The sequence below is a fragment of the Microtus pennsylvanicus genome, chromosome 11 (assembly GCF_037038515.1).
Source record: "Microtus pennsylvanicus isolate mMicPen1 chromosome 11, mMicPen1.hap1, whole genome shotgun sequence".
Lineage (NCBI taxonomy): Eukaryota > Metazoa > Chordata > Mammalia > Rodentia > Cricetidae > Microtus > Microtus pennsylvanicus.
In genome coordinates, this window is record NC_134589.1 from 10,149,455 (window position 1) to 10,167,105 (window position 17,651).

General features: G+C 48.6%; 1 protein-coding gene and 1 pseudogene across 1 annotated transcript in view; both read right to left on the reverse strand.

The window, feature by feature from the left end:
* The window catches only part of Srp68 (signal recognition particle 68), a 32,446-nt gene extending 16,328 nt beyond the window's left edge, over nt 1-16,118 (reverse strand). The window contains exons 1-8 of the mRNA XM_075990141.1: nt 15,927-16,118; nt 13,651-13,717; nt 6,113-6,226; nt 4,327-4,522; nt 3,250-3,332; nt 2,890-2,999; nt 1,772-1,854; nt 678-818 (exon numbers count right to left, since the gene is read on the reverse strand). Coding sequence (XP_075846256.1) covers nt 678-818; nt 1,772-1,854; nt 2,890-2,999; nt 3,250-3,332; nt 4,327-4,522; nt 6,113-6,226; nt 13,651-13,717; nt 15,927-16,104 — 972 coding nt within the window. The 5' untranslated portion in view covers nt 16,105-16,118. The remainder of the gene's footprint in view (nt 1-677; nt 819-1,771; nt 1,855-2,889; nt 3,000-3,249; nt 3,333-4,326; nt 4,523-6,112; nt 6,227-13,650; nt 13,718-15,926) is intronic.
* Nucleotides 16,119-17,084: 966 nt separating this feature from the next.
* On the reverse strand, nt 17,085-17,651 carry LOC142859908 (pre-mRNA-processing factor 17 pseudogene; annotated as a pseudogene).

Here is a 17,651-nt window from a genome sequence, read left to right on the forward strand (position 1 = left end):
AAGTCTGGACGCTCAACATCCTCATCAAGTTGCAACGCAGACTCCAGGTCCCATTCATGACCTGGGGTTCACTGGTAACTGCCAGGCCTCAGAAATACCCAAGAGGCCATGGTCAGAAGCTCGCTGTCTTAGAAGATGCCCTTCTCCCGTGGAGGAGCTCCAAGAGCCTCAGTCATTGCTGCCTCACTAACCAGGACCTGTGTCTCTGGGGCTGCCTCTGGCTGTTCTCAGCCACAAGCAGGCAATTATGCAGTAAGTAGCTGTCAAGGACAGCTTTTGTACGACTATTACATGGAGAGCACATGCAGAACAAGACATTCTGGTTCGCCCAGGCTCTTCTGAAGGGCCCAGGAATGAGAGGTGGCCCTGAGGGCGCGAAGGCGAGGACACAGGTCAGACTCCAGGAGTCTAAGCAGCTGCACCACCTGCTGGCTTGCTGTGCACCTCTGCAGGGAGCAAACCTTCTCCGCCCCCCAGGGGTCACTGTAAAACCCTCCACCGCGTGGATGTAATTCCCCGCTGCTTGACTTAGCCAAAGGAATGCTTCTCTAGATTTACCAAACAGCTTTAAGACCATTTGGGTTTTGGGAGACATGAACACCCTGAGGGACGACAGCTTCAACTCCAGGAGACCTTCAGAAACACAGTTGGGAGCACCACAGGCACCTCCTCCTCACCTGGACAATCGCAGCTTCATTGTCGGCCAGTCCCAGTAAGAAGATCCGCACCTTGTCAATCTTCACCGGAACCGTCCTCCCCCTCCACTCCACCTCACTCATGGTAGCCGCCTGCTTGGCTCGAGTCTGAGTGATCAAGGCCTGCAATGCAGTTTTAAGAAGTTGCAGTGTGAACGGTGACAACAGTGCCACCTAACAGCTGTCTCTTTCTGCAACTGACATAGCACACCCTGAAAACCGACAGCATTTCTCCTTATTCAAAATTTTCTCTGGTATCATGAATTTTAGTTCATGGGAAGTCAAATACTTCCAATTTTTTACATTTCTACTTTTTCTATGACTCTATGTTACTTGTTCAGGAAGAAAAAGGTTTTCAGGTATAATGGCTCACGTCTGTAATCCCAACACTTCTAAGGCCGAGGCAGGACAACCATGAGTTCAAGATCAGCTTATAGAATGAGCCTGAAAACCTTCATCCTAACACTTGGGAGGCAGAGGCAGGCAGATCTCTAGGAGCTCAAGGCCACCTTGTCCACACAGTAAGATCCAGGCTATCAAAGCCACACAGCGAGGTAGAAATCAAGTTCATTGATGGATCCTTGGATCCTGGCACTCAGCAGGCAGAGCTAGGTGGATCTCTCCGAGTTCCAGGCTAGTCAGGATTACACACACACAAAAGTAGACATATATATATATATATATATATATATATATATATATATAATGCACATATTGATGATAAATGTACATGTAAGTTAAATACTTAAATATTAAGGGAACAGCTTTGTAATGCAGCTACAACTATAAAGACACATATAATAGTAGCAAATCTCCCCAGGGGCTGAATTACATGTTGTGTCTAGACTGTTTCAAATCACCTCCCAGCCAGGCGGTGGTGGCGCACGCCTTTAATCCCAGCACTTGGGAGGCAGAGGCAGGAGGATCTCTGTGAGTTCGAGACCAGCCTGGTCTACAAGAGCTAGTTCCAGGACAGGCTCCAAAACCACAGAGAAACCCTGTCTCGAAAAACCAAAAAAAAAAAAAAAAAAAAAAAAATCAAATCACCTCCCATAAACATGTATATCATAGATTACCTCCAGTTTCTCAGCAAGGAGCCCCTCTGTGCCCCCAGACCTCAGTCTCATCTGCATGAGTTCATTGATAGCTGACTGGTCCCCTGAGAGACAGAGAGAGAGAAAAATCTTTTATTCAGAGTGACAGTACTTTCCCCTCTAATGAAATGGACCTATTCATTACTACAGCAGGTCAACACTTTCTGCTCTGAAGACAAGTTTTTCCAAAAACAAACTGACTGGGGCATTGAAAACACTGGTAGGAATGGTGGCTACATGTCATTATACATGTCATTACACTGATCTAAAATTTCAAGAACTCAATGTCAAGCTGAGCCGTAGGACTAATTATAGATTTTGAGACATTATGGCAAGTTAACGTAGGTGCAACTGTACAAAAGTACTACCCTGGTGGGCTGGAGACGGCTCAGTAGTAAGAGCGTCTGCTGCTCTTACAGAGGCCCTGGGCTCAGTTCCCAGTAACCTTACCAGCTCTCAGTCAGCTGCCCTAGTTCATGGGATCTGATGCCCTCCTCTAACCTCCTCAGGCAACACATACACACAGTACATAAACTCAGGCAGGCACAAACACATAAATAAAAACATTCGTGGGAGATGGTAGGAGGGGAGGCTATGCAGGCGTGGGCTCAGAACGTGCATGAAAATCCTCGCATCTTTCACTTAGCTTCACTGTGGATCTGAAACTCCTCCGAGAAAGTAAAATATAGCCCTGGCTGGGCCTCTACACGGTTCTTGGGGAGTAGAGAAGATAAAGGGATGCAAACAGAAGCCAAAGAGCCAGTCTGTAGACTGAGTGAGGCTGTCACCGACAACTCATCACCATCACCACCTGTGTGTACACGGGTTCACGTGCCACAGTGCACATCAGCAGCTCTACTTTTGCTGTCTTCAGAACTAAGGCCAAGCCAGGTATAGCAGCGCACGTCTTTAATGCCGGCACTTGGGAGGCAGAGGCAGGTGGGGCTCTAGAGTGTGAGGCCAGCCTGGTCTACATAGTGAGACCCAAGACCAAACAGGCAAACACCCTCAGGCCAAGGATGGATGTTAACATAGAGAAGTTACATAAGCCTCCCAGCAAACCATGTCCGCGGAAGAACAAGGCCTCGGTGCCTGCTCACCTATGTTGTAAGCACAGTAGCGGATGTTGGGCGAGATCTCTTCCACACGCTGGTTATACAGCACAGCCTGCTCCTCTGTGAACGCACTGGCTAGCTTCTCATAGATAGTTCTGCAAGCAAACAAACGTCAGACACATGGCAGACATTATGGCAGCCATATTTAAGGAAAGCAAACTCACAAAAGACCACATGGTCAAAATAAAAACACAAGCCCTTTGAAGGTATTTTACTGACTACAGAGTAGCGTAGTCTAAGGATAAAAAGAGAATAAACTTGCTATACGGAAAACAAACTGTCCTAACTTCCACGGAGACTGTGCCTTAACTAGAGCAGCCCCTGCGTCTGGTCGGGAGGACTTACTTGCACTTGTTAAAAGCCTCAATGGCAGCTTTCCATTCTTGATGTTCAAAGCGCAGCATTCCTGAGAGGTAAGCTGTGTAGGCCTACAAGGGGTGGAAAAGAACTGCTAAGCAGCGGGCTTCTCAGGTTTGCCTTCTGAGTTGCTTTTGGGGTGCTATGGAAGGAAGCTAGGGCTCCGCACATCCTATTCTTATTCAAATGTGTGCAGGTGTTTTGCCTGCATATATGTCTGTGTAGCACATGTGTGCCTGGTGCTGATGGAGGAGAGAAGGGGGCATCAGAGGAGCCCCTGAGTTACAGACAGCTGTGGGCTGCCATGCTGGGTGCTAGGAACCCAGGACCTGTGTAAGAGCAGCCAGTGCTCTTATTCACTGACCTCCTCTCCATCCCCATCAAGTTGACTTTTAAAGAGAAAAACTTAGCCGGGCGGTGGTGGCACACACCTTTAATTCCAGCACTCGGGCAGGTGGATCTCTGTGAATCTGAGGCCAGCCTGGTTTACAAGAGCTAGCTCCAGGACAGGCTCCAAAGCTACAGAGAAACCCTATCTCAAAAAAATCAAAAAAAACAGGTTGAATATAACCTTTTGTATCTATCATCCCCAGCATGAACATAGAGTACAGACATGCAGGCAAAACAGCTATACACATAAAATAACTTAAAATATATTGAATATAATTATCATCTCTAAAAACAAACTGATTGTCAAAAATACTTCTGGGCACTTTCCCAGGTATACAATATAAAACTTTCTACCTATGTATTAAAAGAAGCCTGGCTATCATCAAAGTATTATAGCTAATTATGAAAATCGAAGAGCTGAAAATAAGAGACACTAACTTCACCCTCTGAGAGGAAGGGCAGGGCTGTAGCTACAGGAGCACGTGCCTGGCCGCAGGAGGCCGTGGATGTATAAGGTAACAACCTATTCTGTAGCTGTAGCTACAGGAGCACGTGCCTGGCCGCAGGAGGCCGTGGATGTATAAGGTAACAAACTGCTCTGTTTAGCTGTAGTTCTTTTTAAAGGCATGACTCGAGTCTCCACAATAAAGGAAAACTGGATGTGGAGACAATGACCTGAGCCTCTAGCTTGGTCTTGGCATCCACGCGGTTGCTCTCACACAAGCGTTCCAGTTCCTCGGCATGCTTCACGGCTTTGCGAAGGCGAGACAGCAGGTGAAACCGTTTTCGGGGCTCGGTGTTGGCTTCCTGTTTGAGTTGCATGGCATAGCTCCAGGCTCTTTCTGCATCCATCAGAACCAGCAGCAAGTACCTACAGCAGAGGGTGGAAGATGAACGAAGGCTCTCCTCTGAGGGACAGTGCCCTGTCCCTCCCTCAGGACGCCATTCTCACAGCACAGGCTCCACCTCACGTTTCTAGTCACCTGCTAGGGCTAGCCCACTGAAGAGCCTCTACCACTCAAACCAGGCCAGCCTAGGACTGGAGCCCAGGTAGAAATCAAGAGCTTAAGTGCAGGATAATATGCGGCCACGGTGGTGCTCACCGGGAACTCCAGCACATAGGAGGCTGAGGCAGGGGGATCATAAATACAGGGAAGCCTAGGCTACAAAGTGAGACCCTATCTCAAAGCAAGCAAGCAAGCATACAGACTTCCAAAAAACAAGAGCGATGAAGCACTGCACTAGAGCCTGTGCTGGAGTCCACGGCCTTTCCTGCGAGCTGTGTGACTGTGGGGGCTCCAGCCTGTCTCACCTCACTCTGCACTAAATACCTAACACAGACCACAGCTCGTACTTCCTGATGGGGCAGTAACCTAAGTCTGCTATGATCTTCAGGATTTTTTTTTGAGACAGGGTTTGTTTATGCAGTCTAAGCTGTCCTAAAACTCACTCTGTAGATCAGGCTAGCCTCAAACTCACAGAGACCTCCCTGCCTTGGCCTTTCAAATGTTAGGATCAAAGGCATGCACTACCACACCTGGCTATCAGACTTTTTTTTTTTTTGGTAAAGAACTCAGTCTAACGAACAAAACTGTTTTGTGTGTGGTATATACACCTGTGTGTGCATGTCTATGTGCATGCACTCGGAGGTCAGAGGTCAACAACGGCATCATCTCTACAGTCTCCACCTTGCTTTGAGACAGAGTCTCTTGCTAAGTTCACTGATTGGCTGGACTGGCTCACCCGCAAACCCCAGGGGTCCTGCTGCTTGCCCCTTCCTTGTGCTGGGTTACCCCCTTGGTTTTTCTCTAACATGCTTGCATGGAAGCACTCCAGCAATAAGCTGCCCCTGCAGCATGCAAACAGGAGGCAAGAGAAGAAGCTGGTCCACACCAAAGCTCCAGAAACTACTCCACACACTGTCTTTTCTGACGGGGATAGGGCCTCACACAACTCATTCTGCCCTCAGATTTGCTACGCAGCCAAGGACAACCCTGAATTTTTTTTGTTTGTTTTTGTTTTGTTTCTTGAGACAGGGTTTCTCTGTGTAACAGCCCTGGCTATCCTAGAACTAAACTCACTCTGTAGACCAGGCTGGCCAAGAATTCACAGAGATCCGCCTGCCTCTGCCTCTGAAGGTGCGTGGCACCACCGCCCTGCCAGACGACCCTGAAGTCTTGATCCTCCTGCCTCCATTTTCCAAGTGTTGGGATTACAAGTGAGCTGCCGGGAATCCCAGTCAGGGCTCTGTGTGTGCCAGACAGGCACTCTACAAGCTGGACTACACCCCAACCCCCGCACAGCTCTTGAGCAAGCTACTGGATCTCTTCACCGACAGATGCAGGAGGAGCACAGCACAGCCACCCCACAGAGCGGAGCTGCTCAGAGGGCAGGCACACGAGGATTCAAGAGCCAGATGTGCCACCTGGCACTGTGCAGTCCAGAACTTAGAGCCTGGCACCTGTTATCAGTCAGGAGCTCCTCGGTTACTTTCTTTCCGGTGAATTTGTGTCTGTTCCCCATCTTAAAGTTGAGTGTTTTCCGGAGACGCCTTTGTCTTCGAGAGCAGTAGCCCCTGTGAGGAAACACAAATCAAGGTCCACTCAGCCCAGCCGGTAGTACTTTGAACAGAACAGTCTATAATAAAGGGGGGCAAAGGTTCCGAGGACTGCTTACGGTGACGTCACCTGTCAAACACGAGGGCCAATGTGACTGCTGCAACAGAGGACAAAGGAATTCTACAGACCTATCCGTCACAGCACCAGAGCATCCAATTTACAATATAAAATGATTACATTTTCCCCCTTCTTGGCTTTTTGAGATAAGGTCTAACACTGCGGCCCAAGCAAGTACGGAACTCACCAGATAGACCAGGCTGACCTCAAATTCCAAGGTAATCCTCCTGCCTCCGTTTATCAAGTGCTAAGATTACATGTGTTAGCCAAATGTCTTGCTTAAAATATTTAAATATTACCTCATTATCACAGTTTTTTTAAAAGATTCTTTTTTTCTTAATTTTTATGTGTATGGGTATTCTGCCTACATGCATGCCCATACACCACTTATGTGACTGGTACCCTCATAGGCTAGGAGGATGTCAGCTCCCTTGAGACTGGAGTTACAGTCAGTTAGGAGCCATCATGTGGGACTCAAACCGGAGTCCTAGCACAGTCAATGCTTTTAACAGCTGAGCCATCTCTCCAGCCTCTAGAATCACACACATTCCCCCCCCCCCCCCCCCCCGGCAAGAGGGTTTCTCTGTAGCTTTGGAGTCCTGGAACTAGCTCTTTTTTTTTTTTTAAGATTTATTTATTTATTATGTATACAACTTTCTGCCTCCATGTATACCCACATGCCAGAGGAGGGCGCCAGATCTCATTACAGATGGTTTGGAGCCACCATGTTGTTGCTGGGAATTGAACTCAGGACCTCTGGAAGAGCAGACAGTGCTCTTAACCACTGAGCCATCTCTCCAGCCCCTGGAACTAGTTCTTGTAGACCAGGTTGGCCTCAAACTCACAAAGATCCTCCGCCTGCCTCGGCCTCCCCGAGTGCTGGAATTAAAGGCATGGCCACCACCGCCCAGCTTCCACACACACATTCTTAATAGCTACAAGAACACGGACTAAACACAAGAGCCAGGCATGGCGGTGCACATACAGCGAGAAGATCAAGTCAAGAGGACCAGGAGTTTAAAACAAATTCTGTCTACATAGTCAGCCCGAGCTATAAGACCCCGTCCCAAAACCCCAAATAAATAAACAAATAATAAAGTCTAATTCTGAAATCAAAATGCCCTCGATCCCTATTTATTTCTAGGTCTCTAGAATAACAAAGAGATTCGTCTGTTTTGGTTCCATTGTTGTAAGTGTTTATAAATTCATATGCTATAAGAAACTCAAAATGAGGCCGGGCGGTGGTGGCACACGCCTGTAATCCCAGCACTTGGGAGGCAGAGACAGGCGGATCTCTGTGAGTTCGAGGCCAGCCTGGTCTACCAAGGGAGTTCCAGGACAGGCTCCAAAGCTACAGAGAAACCCTGTCTCGAAAAACAAAACAAAACAAAAAAAAAAAGAAAAAAAAACTCAAAATGAAAGAAAGATGGAGCCAGCCCTGTGCTTTGGACTGGGTGTGTAACTACAATCTCTGCCTAAGGAGCAAAAAGCTGGACAAGCTTCACCCTACGTAGTAGGCTAGAGTACAGATCAAAAAATTTTGCTGCCGGAAGGAAAAGAAACATACGAGAGAGTGCGAGGCAGTCTCTGTGGAGGTGTGGCCTGCATGAGAGCACAGCTGTGAGGAGCAGCAGCTGCTGTGCCAGACAAGTTCAGAGCTGCTCAAGTCCCCAACACAATCAGCATCTGCTTTCTAGCAACCGTCAGCCTGGTGAGGCTAGTTCTCATGAAAACCTGCTGTGTAAGAAAACCGTGGAAGAGAGCTGCTCCCAACCATCATCAAGCTGCGCCTGAATAACTGAAGTCATGTGACTAGACAATACCCAAGGGCAACCCCAAACAAGGAAAGAATATGCTCAGAATTTCCTCCAGCAAGGAAGCAGTTAGCACAGAGAACATTTCCCAGGCTGCCAGGTTACGTTGGTGCAGAGGGCCCCGTGAGTGTGGGCTCATTCTGTTAAAAGGGACACGTGTGCACCACGCACACAAACTTCCTGTAACTAGAGTAGAACTTCCTGGACTCTGCTCTCTGCTTCCTCGCTCTCCTCACACTGCTCCACTTGGCCCCGAACCTTAGTGAGTCTTCCTCGGATGCCATCAATAGGCCAAAACTGGGGTCAGGGAGATGGCTCAGTGGGAAGACATCAGCTGCCAAGCCAACGACAAGCCGATAACCCGAGTTACATCCTCGGGACTCACGTGCTGGAAGGAAGAGAACGGACTTCCTCAAGCTGTCCCTTGACCTCTCCATGTGTGCCCTGGCATGCACGTACCCACATACAAACACATGTGAACACAAAGTAGATAAAAACATACTAAGACGAAGGGTGAGAAAGAAGGCTTGATGGTCGAGATCACTTGCTGCCCTTCCTGAGGACCCGTGCTGCATCCCCAACACCACATCAGGTGGCCGGTTCATAGCCTCCAGCAGTAACTCCAGCTCCAGGGAGCCAACGCCCTCTTCTGCTCTCCATGGGCACTGGCCCGAAGGGACATCAGATCCCCTGGAACTGGAGTTACAGACAGTTGTCGAGCCACATGGTGAGATGCTGCCTCAAAACGCAAGACCTAGGGATGAACACAGCAACAGAGCACACACCAGTGTGTCTAAGCTTCTGTGTATAACTTCCAGGATCATAAAATAAACGAAAAACAACAGCCGGGCGATGGTGGCGCACGCCTTTAATCCCAGCACTCGGGAGGCAGAGGCAGGCGGATCTCTGTGAGTTCGAGACCAGCCTGGTCTACCAAGGGAGTTCCAGGACAGGCTCCAAAGCCACAGAGAAACCCTGTCTCGAAAACCAAAAAAAAAAAAAAAAGAAAAAAAGAAAAACAACAACCTGAGACTGCCAGGCGTGGAGGCCCACACCTGAACTACCAGCACGCGGCAAGCTGACTTAAGACGATCCAAGTTCAAGGCTAGCCTGGTTACATAGCAATTCTGAGGTAAGAGTTATTGAGTAAGAGTACCTCCAAAAAAAGAAAGCATAAGTCAGGTGCTCAACTGTAAACCAGGCACTCGGCAGGTGGCAAGACAGCACGCTGGAGGCCACGGTACTACACAGACCCTGTTTCAAGAATACACTAACCCAACTACACCTAAGACAGATGCACTCTGAGATGGGGCTGTAGCTTAGTAATAAAGATCTTGCCAAGCATGCAGTGGTCCTGAGTTCAATCCCAATAAAAATAAAGCCGCATCTGAAAAGGGTGCAATGTACTATATGTGAAAATATGACTCGATATCCCTGACTTAATACGGGAAGACTGGGGTCAGTTATGTCAAAGAGCCCATCTGAAAGGGCTTCTGCTGACCAAGCCTCAGTCAGTTTAAGTATCAAAATATTAGCTTATAAGTCATAAAACCGACTGCACACTATGAGCACATACAGAATATACATGAATATAAGCCTAACAGGAACACACATCACAGAATTGATGTGGGATTCCCCTCTGTATGCTGGGAATGCCAGTGTTTAATAAAGACACTGTCTTGGCCTGTGATGGGGCACACGAGTAGAGCTGGGGGAGAGACAACAGCACTGAACTGAACGCTGGGAGAAGGAGGGTGGAGTTAGAGAAGCCATGTAGCCCACTGGATACAGAGGCCACAACTTTACCCGGTAAGCCACAGCCTCATGGTGATACACAGATCAATAGAAATGGGTTAAAATAAGATGTAAGAGCTAGTCAATAAGAAGCTAGAGCTAATAGGCCAAGCAGTGATTTAATCAATACAGTTTCTCTGTGGTTATTTAGGGAGTCTGGGCAGCCAAAAAACTAACAGGTAGCCTTCCTGTTACACAGAATCTCAGTTTTCTCCCACAAAATACTTTCAGAGTAAAAAGAGTGACTTTACCCAGAGACCCTCCCATCCTCCTTAGTCAAAGGCCACAACAGACCTCAGCAAGCACACAAACCACACTGATTGTTATATTTTTATGTGTATGAGTGTTCTCCTGCACGTGTGTCTGTGCACTAGATACACGCAGTGCTGTGTGAGTGTTCTCCTGCACGTGTGTCTGTAAACTAGATACACGCAGTGCTGTATGAGTGTTCTCCAGCACGTGTGTCTGTGCACTAGATACACGCAGTGCTGTATGAGTGTTCTCCTGCACGTGTGTCTGTACACTAGATACACGCAGTGCTGTGTGAGTGTTCTCCTGCACGTGTGTCTGTGCACTAGATACACGCAGTGCTGTATGAGTGTTCTCCTGCACGTGTGTCTGTACACTAGATACACGCAGTGCTGTGTGAGTGTTCTCCTGCACGTGTGTCTGTACACTAGATACACGCAGTGCTGTATGAGTGTTCTCCTGCACGTGTGTCTGTACACTAGATACACGCAGTGCTGTGTGAGTGTTCTCCTGCACGTGTGTCTGTACACTAGATACACGCAGTGCTGTATGAGTGTTCTCCAGCACGTGTGTCTGTGCACTAGATACACGCAGTGCTGTGTGAGTGTTCTCCTGCACGTGTGTCTGTACACTAGATACACGCAGTGCTGTGTGAGTGTTCTCCTGCACATATGTCTGTACACTAGATACACGCAGTGCTGTATGAGTGTTCTCCTGCACGTGTGTCTGTACACTAGATACACGCAGTGCTGTGTGAGTGTTCTCCTGCACGTGTGTCTGTGCATTAGATACACGCAGTGCTGTATGAGTGTTCTCCTGCACGTGTGTCTGTAAACTAGATACACGCAGTGCTGTATGAGTGTTCTCCTGCACGTGTGTCTGTAAACTAGATACACGCAGTGCTGTGTGAGTGTTCTCCTGCACGTGTGTCTGTAAACTAGATACACGCAGTGCTGTATGAGTGTTCTCCTGCACGTGTGTCTGTACACTAGATACACGCAGTGCTGTATGAGTGTTCTCCTGCACGTGTGTCTGTGCACTAGATACACGCAGTGCTGTATGAGTGTTCTCCTGCACGTGTGTCTGTAAACTAGATACACGCAGTGCTGTATGAGTGTTCTCCTGCACGTGTGTCTGTAAACTAGATACACGCAGTGCTGTGTGAGTGTTCTCCTGCACGTGTGTCTGTAAACTAGATACACGCAGTGCTGTATGAGTGTTCTCCTGCACGTGTGTCTGTGCACTAGATACACGCAGTGCTGTATGAGTGTTCTCCTGCACGTGTGTCTGTAAACTAGATACACGCAGTGCTGTATGAGTGTTCTCCTGCACGTGTGTCTGTGCACTAGATACACGCAGTGCTGTATGAGTGTTCTCCTGCACGTGTGTCTGTACACTAGATACACGCAGTGCTGTGTGAGTGTTCTCCTGCACGTGTGTCTGTACACTAGATACACGCAGTGCTGTATGAGTGTTCTCCTGCACGTGTGTCTGTAAACTAGATACACGCAGTGCTGTATGAGTGTTCTCCTGCACGTGTGTCTGTAAACTAGATACACGCAGTGCTGTATGAGTGTTCTCCTGCACGTGTGTCTGTGCACTAGATACACGCAGTGCTGTATGAGTGTTCTCCTGCACGAGTGTCTGTAAACTAGATACACGCAGTGCTGTATGAGTGTTCTCCTGCACGAGTGTCTGTAAACTAGATACACGCAGTGCTGTGTGAGTGTTCTCCTGCACGTGTGTCTGTAAACTAGATACACGCAGTGCTGTATGAGTGTTCTCCTGCACGTGTGTCTGTGCACTAGATACACGCAGTGCTGTGTGAGTGTTCTCCTGCACGTGTGTCTGTACACTAGATACACGCAGTGCTGTATGAGTGTTCTCCTGCACGTGTGTCTGTAAACTAGATACACGCAGTGCTGTATGAGTGTTCTCCTGCACGTGTGTCTGTACACTAGATACACGCAGTGCTGTATGAGTGTTCTCCTGCACATATGTCTGTACACTAGATACACGCAGTGCTGTGTGAGTGTTCTCCTGCACGTGTGTCTGTACACTAGATACACGCAGTGCTGTGTGAGTGTTCTCCTGCACATATGTCTGTACACTAGATACACGCAGTGCTGTATGAGTGTTCTCCTGCACGTGTGTCTGTACACTAGATACACGCAGTGCTGTATGAGTGTTCTCCTGCACGTGTGTCTGTAAACTAGATACACGCAGTGCTGTATGAGTGTTCTCCTGCACGTGTGTCTGTAAACTAGAGACACGCAGTGCTGTGTGAGTGTTCTCCTGCACGTGTGTCTGTAAACTAGAGACACGCAGTGCTGTATGAGTGTTCTCCTGCACGTGTGTCTGTACACTAGATACACGCAGTGCTGTGTGAGTGTTCTCCTGCACGTGTGTCTGTACACTAGATACACGCAGTGCTGTGTGAGTGTTCTCCTGCACGTGTGTCTGTACACTAGATACACGCAGTGCTGTGTGAGTGTTCTCCTGCACGTGTGTCTGTAAACTAGATACACGCAGTGCTGTGTGAGTGTTCTCCTGCACGTGTGTCTGTAAACTAGATACACGCAGTGCTGTATGAGTGTTCTCCTGCACGTGTGTCTGTACACTAGATACACGCAGTGCTGTGTGAGTGTTCTCCTGCACGTGTGTCTGTAAACTAGATACACGCAGTGCTGTGTGAGTGTTTTCCTGCACGTGTGTCTGTACACTAGATACACGCAGTGCTGTGTGAGTGTTCTCCTGCACGTGTGTCTGTGCACTAGATACACGCAGTGCTGTGTGAGTGTTCTCCTGCACGTGTGTCTGTGCACTAGATACACGCAGTGCTGTGTGAGTGTTCTCCTGCACGTGTGTCTGTACACTAGATACACGCAGTGCTGTATGAGTGTTCTCCTGCACGTGTGTCTGTACACTAGATACACGCAGTGCTGTGTGAGTGTTCTCCTGCACGTGTGTCTGTAAACTAGATACACGCAGTGCTGTGTGAGTGTTCTCCTGCACGTGTGTCTGTAAACTAGATACACGCAGTGCTGACAGGGGAGTTGAGGGTTTTCAACTCCCCGAGACTGAACCGTCTTGGTGCCGGGAATCAAACCCAGATCCTCCAGTGCTTTTAACCATCGAGTCATACAATTTTAAAATTCTACCAGGCAGTGGTGCACACCTTTAGTCCCAGCACTTGGAAAGAGGCAGACTGATCTCTGTGAGTCTTTGTAGGTTAGCCAGGTCTATAAAATGAATTCCAGGACAACCAGGATTGCTACATAGAGAAACACCATCTCAAAAAACCAAAAAAAAATAAAAAAAATTACATACCTTTTGAAGACTCAATATAAATGCAATGCTGGACCATCTCGGCATACTTTTTTATACCGCAGTGAGCAGGAAATTAACAAAAGCAGCTACATTATAAAGTATCACAATTACTGCCACATTGTGTTCAGGACACTGACCTGTACCGCTGGAAGTCTCCATGCCGTAAGCCATGCTGCTGCTGGGACTCCTTAATAATCTGAAGAACTAGAGCCAAGATCAAGGAAAAGCTTACAGCAGTGGTTCCCAGCCTTCCTAGGGCTGCGGCCCTTGAATACAGATCCTCATGTTGTGGTGACCCCCAACCATAAAATGATTTTCATTGCTACTTCATGACTGTAGTTTTGCTACTGTTATGAATCGTGATGTGAATACCTGTGTATTCCAATGATCGTAGGTGACCTCTGAACACCCGTGAGAGCCTGAGGACGCTAACCCTGGATTCTTTCGTCAACATTTTCAACAGTTATCTTGTCAAAGGACAAGGCTAAGTTTACAGAAGAGTGAATTGTCCCAGATGTTACTATTTTCAGACCAAAGGGGAGGGCAGTCTGGTAGGTGATGGGGAAACCTAGCAGACGAAACAAAGCTGCTGGATTTCAGTGCTGACACTGGATTTCAATGCTGTCCACCTGGACCTCACACAGCACTCATGCAAACAGAATGGTTATGTATGACAGGGGCTAACTACACGGTCTCGGTGCTGCCAGTGCTGGCCAAACGTAACTTTCCTTAACAGCTACAATGTTTCCAAAACCTATGATCAACACACATCAATTAAGATAAGTCAGTTTCCAAAAAAAAAAAAAAAATCCAAGTTTTTCCTCCTTCCTGGAGTTCATAATAAAACTAGGGCATTCTAATATTTATTAAGAATGATACACGTTGGAGAGATGGCTCAGTGGTTAAGAGCAGTGACTGTTCTTCCAGAGTACCTGGGTTCAGTTCCCAACGCCCATATGGAAGCTCATAGCTGTCTGTAGCTCCAAGATCTGACACCCTCACACAAACATACAAGCAAGCAGAACATCAATGCACATATCAAAAAAATCAAAAAAAAAATGACATAACACTACCAGAGCAAAAGCAAAGCCACAAGTCCGGGAGAATTTACACAGAAAGCTGTTTTATTTCAGAAGTCCCTCTAAATTATCTCCATTTGATATGCATCTCAAAAAGCACAAAGGACCCCAGCAGTGGTGTCGTGTGCTTCTAATCTCAACCCTCAGAAGGTACAGGGAGAGAATGAGCAGGAGTTCAAGGCCAGATTGGGCTACACTGCAAAACTTTCGTCTCAAAAACACAAAAATGGGCTGGAGAGACAGCTCAGTGGTTAAGAGCACTCGTTGCTCTTCAGAGGAACCCAGGTTCAGTTCCCAGCACCCACATGGAGGCGCTTAACCATCTGTAACTCCAGTTCCAGGGAATCCAGAACCCTCTTCAGGCCTCTGTGGGCACCAGGCACACATGTAGTACACACACACACACACACACACACACATACACGCAGGCAAACACAACACTTGAAAATATTTAAAAGCACACAAAACCAAAAAAGCCACGTACTAATACTGCAACCACACAAATGATATATAAACTAATAAAAACCTGGAAATGATTCCTGAGAGCTGGCAAGATTGCTCAGTCGTTAAAGGACTTTTGTCTAAGCCTGAAGACACGACTGTAACTCCCGAGAACTCATGGAAAAAGGCACGTGGTTTGCATATGTCATCCCAGAGACAGAAAGATCCCTGTAGTGAGCTCCTATCGAAGACGGTAAAATCCAGTTCTAGTGAGAGCCCCAGTCTCAAAGAATACGGCAGAGAGTGAGTTAAGACAATGTTGACCTCTGACCAGCACACACTTCACCCGCACCTACACCCACGCGGACTCATACATCCAAGAAAGTGATTCCTCCAGCTCTTCGCGAATACCCCGACAAGACAAAATGCCTACTGACCTACTCAGAAGACCACACACATGATATAAAACAAAGTACACAGGTAAGAAGCCTTTTAAAGCACCTAACAGCTGTCCAACCATGGCCCTACGCTGAAAAGTGAAGGCTGCGCTTTCCTCTCCACAATTCAGGGGCTCGAGGTGCCAACCAGGCGCCCCGCGGGGTGGCCAGGGTGTCAACCCAGCTCAGCCCTCCAGCTGGACATCTGAGGGGCAACGGAGGGAAGCTGCCCAACATCTCCACACCACCTGGGGAAAATCCTTGGAAGGCGAGGAGTGTACGAGGAAAGCCCGGACGAGAGGCAAACCCTGGCCCTGTGAGTGCCGAAAAGGAAGAGCAGAGGAAAGCGCACGACTCGGCCTCCGCAGCCCGGGGCCGGCACCCGCTGCCTCTCCCGCCCCCAGCCCTCCAGATCGACACGTAGTCATTGCTAGTTAGGCCACCGCTCTAGGATACTCTCCAAACTCAGGCTATCCCCGAATTCTTTGTTTGCCTTCGATCCTGCTGAAGGGCGTTCGTTTTCTTTATTCTCATCTCCTCCGGCACCGCGTCCACCGCCGCTGCCGCCGCCTCCACCGCTGCCGGCGCCGCCGCCGCCACCACCTCCACCCGGGACCTGCTTCTCAGCAGCCATCTTGCCCCTGCGCCGCAAAGCAGGACGGGATAGAGGAGACGAGATGACGCGCGACCGTAGAGAGCGGCTCCTTCCCGGCCGGGCGACGGGACAGTGGAGGACTTTTCCTATGCCTAGCCGCCTGTTGGTGTGCGCCTGCGCGTCCCGGGTGGCTGTAGGTCCTGGCGTTCCTGAGGACAGTGTTACCCCACCTCCAGTCCACCGAGGGCTGGAGGACTGGAGAAAGACACCCGCCTCATGCATCCCTGCACCGAAGGGTGGTGGCGCGCGCCTCTAATCCCAGTACTGGGGAGGCTGAGGCTGGAGGATTGCCTCGAGTTCGAGGTCAGCCTGGACTGAATAGTTAGACCTTATTTAAAGAAAATGGGGGGGGGGGGGGCGAAAGCCTAAATAAACACTTGGGTTTCCTGATTGCAATGTATTTCAGCTAGGGGACTCAAGAAATGAGCGTCCCCATTCTAGGGAGCGCCGGACTTGAATGTAACTGCACCTACCCTTTTTTTCTGAGGTTGATGGTGACAAACATTGACCTCAGGCACAAGGCAGTGTCCCCCAAGAGAGCTTGAGACCAGTGACCTTGTCTAGATTTGTGTGACCATCAGTCAGTCCAAGGACGACATACAGGAATCTTTGGGGTTGGTCACACCCGGACTCTCGAGTCCTGAGGCTGTGCCAGACCCTGTGCCAATCATTGCGGGTGCAAAGATACTGGGCGAGAAACTCAATCTCGCCATGAATCAGTTCCCTCATCTGTGACAATAGGATAGCCACTTAAAGTGGGGTGCTAAAATGGGCATGATAGCTCATGCCTGTAATCCCAGAATTCAGGAGACTGAGGCAGGAGGACACAGAGTTCAAGGCCAGCTTTGCTACCTGGTTAAGTTTGAGGCCAACTAGGCAATTATCAGACTACATTGGTCCTTTCCTTCCTTCCACTTCGGTTGGATGGCAAAGGGTCTGCTACCTTTCCATGTCGTTAGTTACATCATTCCTCCAGACGTACTCACAAATCTTCAATTCTCATCAACAAAAACAACGGTGTTGACAGCTCCCAAATGCCGATCATATTCCTGAACAATCTCTCCACTGCACAATCTTTCCGCAAGACGTCCCAGCCACAAAGAGATTTTGCTTGTCTTCATCGGGATTGAACCCGACACAATAGGGTGCTCTTCGGTTTATAAATCTTGGCTTACCCTGTCCGTTTCTGTGTCCCAGAGCTTCAGGTACCTGTCACAGGCCGCTCTGAGGACCTGTGTCCCTGCAGTGTTGACACAGATTCCCTCACAGCTTTACTGTGACCAATCAATGTGTTCAGACAGCGCCGGTCTCCATAAACTTCCCATAGCTTAACTTTACAGTCCATGGAACAAACAAACGTCCAGAAAGAGAAAACAGCCTGACCACACTGACACCCTTTGTGTGTCCAGACCACACAGGAATTTTGTTTTAGGGAAGATAACATTTTCAGGTGGCCCAGACAACTGTAGATTAACACCGACATCCGGAGGTGTGTGCACGCAGGGCCTGCCTTGAACATCATACAT